At 42.8% G+C, this 10,348-nt stretch overlaps 1 protein-coding gene across 8 annotated transcripts in view; it reads right to left on the bottom strand.

The window, feature by feature from the left end:
- SLC23A2 (solute carrier family 23 member 2) overlaps positions 1-10,348 on the bottom strand; it is a 142,121-nt gene that overhangs the window by 64,421 nt on the left and 67,352 nt on the right. For all 8 annotated transcript variants that reach the window (XM_072800163.1, XM_072800161.1, XM_072800166.1 and 5 more), the window contains one exon: positions 9,842-10,103. In XM_072800163.1, coding sequence (XP_072656264.1) covers positions 9,842-9,949 — 108 coding nt within the window. In that variant the 5' untranslated portion in view covers positions 9,950-10,103. The remainder of the gene's footprint in view (positions 1-9,841; positions 10,104-10,348) is intronic.

Here is a 10,348-nt window from a genome sequence, read left to right as displayed (position 1 = left end):
CTTCGTTAATATTCAAAACTAATATGTTTTGCAATAATGTTAACATGCATTAAGCTAGTATTTACTCTGGCAAACACTGAGAAACAACCCAAGGTCCCAATGAAGGTGCAAAAGTCAGATCCACAATTTGCTATTATGTCACAATTCCAAATTATGTTCAAGGGCATCAATATGCCAGGATAGAATACAAAGTCAGTGGACTTTATAAAGCAGTGTGTGCATACAACAGAATTTTGTAAAAGAACTCCCAAATTATTTGTTTCAAATCTCTAGAAAGAAATACACCAAAATAGCATACTGTTTTTCTAGTTGTAGGATTTTAAATGCATTTGTTTTTCCTCTCATGACATCATTCCATAGTTTCTAATTTCCCACAGTGAACATATTTCTCTTGTAAATAAAGAAGTTATACAAATAATGAAACGACAGAAAAGAAACCTAAGTGAACTATAAAAAAAAGATAAAGGAAAAGAACACCTCGGTTTTCTTGCTACTTCCATTTTATTCCAACATCACATTTGTACCATGAAGCCTGACGAGAAACGTGGATGCTTTAGAACAGGTAAAATCAGGGTAGTAGGGAAAAGAAGCACTGGGTCAACCTCCTATTGCTTACCTTCCTCCTCAAGTATTGTATCAAATCCTAACAGGAAATGAGTCTTTTCTCCATCAGAATTATGGACTTAGATTATAGTAAAGAAATCAATCTGAAATACCTTACCTCTCATTGTCAAAGCCAGGGATCCTGGCTACCTAGCTTAGGTAAATACAGGTTAGGAGTGAACAGAGAATTCAGAGGTAAAAGGTTCAGGAGGTATAAGAGCCTAGAAGGAAAAAAAAAAAATCTTAAGTAGTCTAGGACATGGGCAGGAATGACAGACAGGGCTTGGAAAGGAACAAGGCCGGGAGGCAGGGAGAACAAAGACCCAGATTGATGTGAAGATCCGAAGAACGCAGTGGCCACAGGGATGGCACTGGTGGTGGGGAGGAGGAAGGGGAAGCCTGGGCAACTGCTTCTGCTGCACTCCCGTCACATCTGGTAAAGCTTAGAGCACAAAGCAAGCCTCAAAAAAAAAAAAAAAAAAAAAACAAAAAAAAAAACAAAAAACAAAAAACAGAATAGACAGGGTGTGCTTTCAGGCCCAGATTCTGTGGATCTGGCCACACACAAAGGAGACAATCAGCCGAAACACTCATCAACTTCATAAACCTTCTCTAGGAAGAGACTGCACCAACTCTGTTATTGTCATCATTTATACCAAACTGTGTCCCAACTAGTAGGTGGTAATTTTTAAATTACGATCATTTCTCATTTAAAACTACCAAAGCTCAGGGGTGCCTGGGTGGCTCAGTGGGTTGAACATCCAACTCTTGATTTCAGCTCAGCTCGTGATCTCAGGGTCAAGAGATCAAGCCCGGTGTTGGGTGTGGAGCCTGCTTAACATTCTCTTCCCCTCTCCATCTTCACCTCCCCCCCCAACTCACGAGCACATGCACTCTCATAAATAAATAAACTACCAAAGTTTTATTTGAATTAAACGCTAAGATACTAGGGGTGTCTGGGTGGCTCAGTTGGTTAAGCATCTGACCTCCACTCAGGTAGTGATCTCAGGGTCCTGGGATCAAGGCCCAGGCAGGCCCTGCACCAGGCTCAGTGGGGAGTCTGCTTCTCCCCCTCCTTCTGCCCTCCCCCCACTCATGAGTACGTGCTCTATCTCAAATAAATAAAATCTTTAAAAAAAGAAAAAAGTTGAAATACTAAATACTATCTGAAACGAGAGCATAAAAATTAATTTTTAATAGGCACCTGGCTGGCTCAGTCAATGGAATATGCAACTCTTATTTTCGGGGCTGTGAGTTCGAGCTCCACCTTGGATATAAAGATTACTTAAAAATAAGAACCTTTAAGATAAATATTTAAAAGATTTTATTTACTTATTCATGAGACACACAGAGAGAGGCAGAGACACAGGCAGAGAGAGAAGCAGACCCCCTACTGGGAGCCCAATACTCAATCCCAGGACCCTGGGATCACAACCTGAGCAAAAGGCAGACAGATGCTCAACCGCCGAGCCACGCAAGCATCCCTAAAATTATTTTCTTAATATTTATTTGAGAGAAAGAAAGCATGAACAGGGAGAAGGGCCAGAGGGAGAGGGAGAAGCCTACTCTCCACTGAGCCAGGAGAGCCTGCCACAGGATCAATCCCAAGACCCAGATCATGACCAGACCCAAAGGCAGACCCTTAACCAAATGAGCCACTCAAGTGCCCCTTTTAAATTAATTTTTAAGACAAACTCTAGAAAGAAAGAAGGGAAGGAATCTCTCATACCATGCATCAAAATAATTTGCATACCATTTTTTCAGGGTTTTTACTTCAAAGCATGTATCAACTGATCCCCCCTTTCCAACTGATAGACTTTAAACAGAAAAGGCTGCTCGTCTTGGCTATTCAATTTTGACCTGTTAAGAGCATTCCCTCCCTAATCATGGCCACTCTGCAGTAGATTCAAGCTCCTACAGAAGAATGGAATTAAATCAACTCTCCTGGGAAACTGCAGCAAACACTCTCTTCCTCATCTGACCATTCTCAGAATTACACGTTGTCGATCCCAAGATCTAATTATTCTTCAGAAAGAGAACATTTCCTAAGATACCTATTATTACCATCCAGCTGAGACTCTGGGTTTTAAGATCTAACGACTCAGAGCCCTCTATTTTAGAATGCACAAGAAGAGACTCCATGGCACCTGGCATTTAACTCATAAGAATGAGTCTTCTTATGTCTTCTATGCTTCCATGCTGGCTTTTAAACAGAAACATTTGCACCAAATCTTCTGCCTTCTTTTCACTGCTGAAGGTGAGCCTATTCAAATCTGCCATCGCAAGGTCAGAGGCTTTGAGGAATCACAGCTACTTTTTTTTTTTTTTTTAAGATTTATTTATTAATTCATGAGACACACAGACTGAAAGAGAGAGGCAGAGACACAGGCAGAGGGAGAAGCAGGCTCCTTGCAGGGAGCCCCATGTGGGACTCGATCCCAGATCCGGGGATCAGGCCCCGAGCCCAAGGCAGGAGCCCAACCGCTGAGCCACCCAGGTGTCCCATCACAGCTACTCTTATATGAATTCTTTGCCCACCCCTCCCCATGTCTGCCAAGATTCTTTCTCTTCAAGAATAAGAGGCAAGAGAAGGGAGGAAAAGGAGGAGAGATGGAACAGGAAAGAGAAAAGAGTGGCAGTCTTACACAGCTCGACTTTGAGCTGCTGGCCCCTGACCCAATACGTCTGGCTGGACCAGGGCTCTTTATCTGACTGCTGTATCATGACCTCCTTCCTTTTGTATATAGGCTTTCTCACAATCCATCATCTTCTTCTATTTAAGGTTTAAACTTTCCTTCCTTTACCAAGAACCTGAAAGACAAGGGTGATATCTTTACTGATGCTGATAAAATCCCCCAAGTCAATAGCCAATAAGGAAAGCCCTCCATTTTTCTAGTTTGCTGGATTACAGAAGTGGTCAAATTTGGCATAAATCTACAGAAGAGAAAAAGTGACTTTAGTAACTACAAAGTGGAAGGGAAGCAACCCAACTATATTTTCTGATCACTTTCATAACCTTCCAATTCAGAAATATTCCCTTTTAAATGCCTTGCTCTGTTTTCCACATTTCCTAATGTGAACATGTATGAGCAGGGTTTTTCGTGTTTTCAGACTTAACACACAAAAAAGTCTAACCACATGGAAGACTTTTCTAAAAGTTTCTCTGAAAGAGCTAAAATGTTTTCAGCTATTTGATATAGTTATGTTTGGTTGTAATCAAGGTCACCATAAGATTTATTATCCAAACCAGGACCCTTGTAGGAGTACAGGGAAACTGGATCGATGTGTATACAGAACAAGAGATCCAAGCCAGGACTGCCCCAGCACAAACCTGAACATTAGAGAGCCTGTGCATGACCCTCTTACAAGCCTCTCCTACCTAGTAACTTAGGAAACGGTTTTCTGTGCTACAAGAGGCCAACGCAAACAGCATTTAGAGCATATTTCAGCTAGTCACTCTGCACTAATGCAGCAGGACCTGTGCCCTGGCTGACAGAAGAGGACATGGCCATGCTGTTCTCCAGCTGAATGGCCCTAGGTCTTCCTCCTCTTGACCTACTTTACTGAGACATTTTTCAGGACCTTGAGGTCATCTCCCCTGAGAATATCCGACAGGCCAGGCCCACTCCTATAGACATGGCTGAGCAGGGATCCCTCAAGGGTGCTCTCACAGCACATCATGCTGAATTCAAACCCTGACACTTAGGGTTTGATTGCAGACTTGCCATCTATCTCCTACTAGGCTGTAGCAGCTTGTTACGAAGTCTGTGTGGTGCCCACCCACTGGGAGGCATGATGGGTTCCTACCATTATATGGTTCTGAAGAAAATAAGCTAAGGGAAACAAATTATGGATTTGTATGAATGAGAAGTTTTTCTCCCACCCTTCCATAGAACTGAACCTAATGAAGCTACTCCTCAGTCCAGACCCCTAATGTCTTCAGACTAAAGAATGTACTTTTGGAACCTCAAGAGAGAAGACCCCAATAGTCTCACAGGGTCAATTAGAAGGAGAAGACATAAAACCTTAAGGAACCTTAAACACTACTGCCAGCTACGAACCTGGCACTACAACTCCGACGTGCTGAAACGGGCTGTACTATAGGTGGACCTCTGCCAACATTAAGTTCAGGCTATTAACCTGGTTTCCCCTGACATCCCCTCCAAGTTCAGGTGACACAAGAGCTCCCCACACAGAACTGCAGACCTTGTCCTGGCTGTCCTTCCTGGCCTAAGAAGTTAGGGTATAACAGTTCTTCAAGACTTTTTGCTATTTTTCTGGTTCTAATTTCTTGCCATCTGACCTTCACTCATATTACACATTTCCTAGTTGCCTTTAAAAGCACACAAATTTGCCTAACAAGATTCCTGTGGGATAAGGAGATCTTTTGTTGTTTCTCTTATTTAATATCAACTCTGATCACACAATCTAACTTCTGCAAATGCTAGAGCTTTGCAAAGCTCTTGTTCTCAAATGTGATCTATTCATCACTCTTCTTCTACATATGAATTTATTCTTTTTCTTTTTAAAGTACTGTCATGGATTTTTGCTTTACTTTGTTCAAAGAAACTAATTTCCCGAGTGCCTGAGTGGCTCAGTGGGTTAAGTGTCCAACTCTTGATTTTGGCTCAGGTCATGATCTCAGGGTCCTGAGATCAAGCCCTGTGTCATCAGGCATGGCACTAGGCATGGACCCTGCTTAATAGTATCTCTCCCTTTCCCTCCCCACGCCCACTCACACACTTGCATGCACTCTCTAATAAAAATAAATAAAAGATGAAGAAATCCTGACTCCCTTTCCATGCTGAGTTTCTTAAAAAAAAAAAAAAAAAAAAAAAATCAGCTTCTGCCACATTTGAGGAAGTTCTCATCCAACATAGGATGCAAAAGATCTCCAATGATAAAATCCCCAGCACGTGGCCACCAAAACCCACCCTCCTACCCTCGGCAACCTGCAACAACAAACCCTCCCCCAAAACTGGTTTGAGGAGCAGCCAGCTGATTCCTGCTGTCCCCGTTCCCTGCACTCCAGAGCACCAGTCTCTAGCACCATAATAGCCAACAGCCTAAGCCCTAATTTCTAATTCCAAAGCAAATAGGAAAATAAGAGCCTTCATTTTAGCATCTAGCAAGATCGTGACCAGCAAGTAAAAAGAGATGGGCTAACCAGTTGCCTTGTGTGACTATCGGGCACTTGATCAGTGCAACTGAGGAAGTGAATTTTAGATTTTCATTTTAATGAATTTAAGTAGCCACATGTGGCTTAGCAGCTACCGTATCAGGCAGCACAGCTCTAGATAAAAAGAAATACCATTTTCCAGTGCATTGAGGGGCCATGCTCTAAGGACAAGAGAAAACAAAAACACAATCAGAATCACCAAGGTCAGGAATCCCTGGGTGGCCCAGTGGTTTAGTGTCTGCCTTTGGCCCCGTGATCCTGGAGATCCGGGATGGAGTCCCACATCAGGCTCCCTGCATGGAGCCTGCTTCTCCCTCTGCCTGTGTCTCTGCCCCTCTCTCTGTGTATCTTTCATGAATAAATAAAAGCTTTAAAAAAAAAAAAAAGAGAGAGAGAGAGAGAAAAGAATCACCAAGGTCACCAGATGCTTACAGTGACAAGGAGCTGGAGGCAAGAAGACACCAACCCTCCTCTTCCACTTTTTATTCCCACCAGAGGAGCAGCTACAACAGCTCAATCACCACCCATCCCAACTCCCTTTTTCTTTTATTTTTTTTAAAGACCATGCCCAGGAACATCTGTCAAACTCAGAAGATCAATGTACACTATACCTGTCACCAGTGTTGTCTGTGTGCAGCTCCTGCCTTACTCACCCAGAGCTGAGCTAGCTGGGCCAAGAGACTGTGTGATCCAACAGATGTGAACTTTACTTAACATACAGTACGAACTGAACACTTATGTGCATTTCACCTTCCCACAGAACCACTAAGACAGTTCTATGGCTACTTTTAGCTCTAAGGTTGCCCAATTCTATGAAATTACTGTCTAGACTCGTGGGCCAAATGAGGAATAGGGAGACACAGATGAACATCCCAAGAGCAGAGTGGCAGCAACCAAAATAAGCCTACCGGTTGGACAGTGGAGAGACTACCTCCTCTCTAGCCACTAGACTGTCCTGTTAACAAGCAAGCCATGCAAAAACGGTCTTCTATCTCAAAGTTTTCTAAGGGACAGCAATCTCACTACTGATTAAATATGGGCAGTACAGTGTTCCTATTTTTATTACAAAATATTTCCTATCAAAACTTTCTATAACCCCAAATTCAATCACATCAACTATTTCTTTACAAACATTCTTTGACAGACTTTTGTTGTTCATGTTTTCCTTCAGCTGTTTTGCCGTCTGCTTTCTCATAAGCTCCGCAGGAGTTTGTGTGAACACACTTCCTGACATCCCTGCTTCCAAGTCATCTTGGTCGTTCATGTGCTGACCCTTCCTGGCCTCTTCCCCTGCCATTTCTCTCCTGCCGGCAACTTGATCCCATGAGGCCAACTTTATTACTCTTTCTCACTCCTTTCTGACGCTTACCATTATAGCCCAACACAAGGCGAAAAATTCTGCAAATTCCCAAAAGAAACCGCTATACTGTTAAACCAACTTTATATTCACATTATATTTACACTCAACTACACATCATGTCCATGTTCTCAGCTCCCATGTACTTGGAGGGACTCCTAGTGAAGATGGATCTGGAAGCTAATGCTTTGAGGAACAGTCCTTCCCAGCCCCACTCCTATAAATAATGGTAGAGGAGGAAACCCCAAAACAGATAAAACTTTGTCACAAGAAACAAAGTAACAAATAGGCTGACATTGGGCCCCATGAGGCTCTGAGCCTGGCAGCCTCAGTCAGGCAGCCCTCAGCACCAGTGGGGAGACAGGGACTTGCCCCCACCCCCAACAAGGAGGATGAGAACCAGGTCCAGTGCTCAGAGCTAGGGTCCAGCAGGTCATGTCGTGGTTGACACCACTGAGGCAGAGAGTTAGATCTTTGCTGTTAAAACCCAGTTCTGGACTGGGTCCAGGAAGGGAGAATGAGAAACCACAGCAACACAAGTGGGGGAATGGGGGGTGGGGGGGGTGTACAGAGGAAGAAAATCTCAGAAGAGATTTGCCAGATAAAAAGAGAACAATTGAAGAATTACTTTAAAATAAGTACTAGAAGGATACCTGGGTGGCTCAGCTGTTGAGCATCTGCCTTTGGCCCAGGGCATGATCCTGGAGTCCCGGGATCAAGTCCCACATTGGGCTCCAGGCACAGAGCCAGCTTCTCTCTCTCTGCCTATGTCTCTGCCTCTCTCTCATCTATGTCTCTCATGAATAATTTTTTTTTTAAATCCTAAAAAAAAAAAAAAAAAGAAAAGTACTAGGGTCCTCAGTGACTTAAATGAAGAAACATTTTTAAACAACACAAACACATACATACAAGAAATTAAGAATGAAAAATAGGCAGGCATGAACCAAATAGAAATAAGAATTATAATCCCTGCAACAAAAATTCAACGTAAACACATGACTGTCCACAAGGAATTAATAAACTGGAAAATAACACCAGGGAATCCATCCAGAAGTTAGCACTAGAAAAAGATACCCAAACCATGAGAAAACAGTTAAAGAGAAACAAAGATACTGAAAAACTCTAGTGTGTAATTAACAGAGGTTCACCCAATAGTTGACAGCAAAATATAGTTATTTTCAGATGTACAAAGACAAAGGTAGTGACCGTTCACACAGTGTCTTGTTTTGTTTTTTAAGATTTTATTTATTTATTCATGATAGACATGGGGGGGTGGGGGGGGAGGGCAGAGAGACAGGCAGAGGGAGAAGCAGGCTCCATGCCAGGAGCCTGACGCGGGACTCGATCCTGGGACTCCAGGATCACGCCCCGGGCCCAAAGCAGGTGCTAAACTGCTGAGCCACCCAGGGATCCCCAGTGTTTTGGGTTTTGTTGTGTGGTTTTTTTGTTTTGTTTTGTTTTGTTTTTAAATGAAAAGTGAGTGAAGAGGAAGGTAGAAGGAAATCAAAACAGGGAATAAATATGAAAACGGACAGTATATGCTGTGGATTCAACTAACTGCAAAGTTCATAATTTGAGTATGAAAACAAGTCAACCTAAAACTCTTACCCATAATTACAAGGGGGGTGTGAAGAAGGCAAGCTCGTGTTCATGTCAAGTGGATAGTAAGGGTGGAATGGTCCGCTGGGCTCTCAGGCAGCAGGACAGACAAATAAATACTCAGGCATAAAGGCTTCCTTTTCACTCTTTAAAGATGATCTAATTTAAACTTGGAAAACCAATTTGCCTCTGCCTCCAGAAAATAGTAACCCTAAGCCTTCAACACAATAGAAAATCCAGTTTAAAATTTTCACTTTATAGGAAGAAAGAAAACAGTGATGCCAGTTGTAAAACCAATGGGACACCTCTCTGTGAATCAATAGGGTAAAAATCAAAATGTGAATGCCAGTGAAGTCAATGTACTTAAGGATACATGTTCACATTCTTCTTGCAGAATAATGCCACAGTGAGGCAAATTCCAGGACCATGCTTTAGGGAATCCTAGAATGATATTCTTGCCCTGAACCTCATTTCCAGTATTAAAAAAAAAAAAAACAACTGGAGGGATGTTTTCTCTAAAGAGCTTTTTCCTTTTTTGAACCAACACTTTAGATAACTTTATACACATCAAATCATAATTCTGCATCTGGAAAAGTATCAGCATTGACTATAACAAATGTGTTATCAGCCTTCTCTAACTGGTAACACTTGTTCAGGTAAAACTACATTTTGCCATAAAAAAACATAATATAAACCATGGACTTTTGGGGTTCCAAGTGGTGAGTCATTCATTCATTCTTCTACTTTGCAAGGTAAGCCTGAAGTTGGGTTTCTGGTTACTTCATTAGAACATAGTTTTAGAGGGAGAATTAAGCTTTCAGCATCCTCCAGTACACAGTAAGCATGGGGCTGGTTTTACAACATTCACAACAGTGTGTGTTTCCTTCCTGGAGTTAATCCCATCAGGTGACTCCACACAGCAGAGCCAAAACCAGAGTCAGCCAATGGGGTTCCCAAAGACTAGCTCCCGTGAAAAGCATTTGGTTCTCAGATGCCTTAACCTTCAGGGAAAACAGAGGAGTATTAAAGCTAATCCTATGTTGATTCGATACGGAAAGTACTTGAGAGTCAAGGGGAGAGAAAGAAGGGAACAACAGAATTACCGGAAGAGTAAAGAAAGCAGGATGCTTCGCTTCATCTTCGTATTTGCCTTCAGTTGAACTTCCAGCCTCCATGGATTTGGACGTAGTGTTCTTACCAATACCCATCATTAAGAGGAAACAAGCAGTTCAGCCGCTGGATTGAAGTGGCTGGAGGAGAAGGCTTGTGCAGGCGTAGAGCCCAGGATCTGAGCTGGCTCTTCCAGTGCCCAGAGGGCCCGATGCTCAGGCAGAGAGGAACCCCATAAGCGCCATCTCTCAGCACCTAGAGAGAGAGGAAGCAGCCAAATCACCACAAACAGCACAGGACACACGTTCACTGCATTTCCTGCAAAGAAGTCAGGGTATGCATTACATCCAAACAGCAAAGAAAGCACATTACTTAATCATACTTAAAGTCCCCCATCTCCGGTTAATCATGCAGATTCTGAGCTGCCCCCTCAAGGGGACCACTGACTTGGGCCATCAGCAATACCCAAGTACAAGGATGGAAAGGCCACACAGGGATTT

This window comes from Canis lupus, chromosome 26, assembly GCF_048164855.1.
Source record: "Canis lupus baileyi chromosome 26, mCanLup2.hap1, whole genome shotgun sequence".
In the NCBI taxonomy this organism is placed as follows: domain Eukaryota; kingdom Metazoa; phylum Chordata; class Mammalia; order Carnivora; family Canidae; genus Canis; species Canis lupus.
This window is presented reverse-complemented; position numbering and strand designations above follow the sequence as displayed.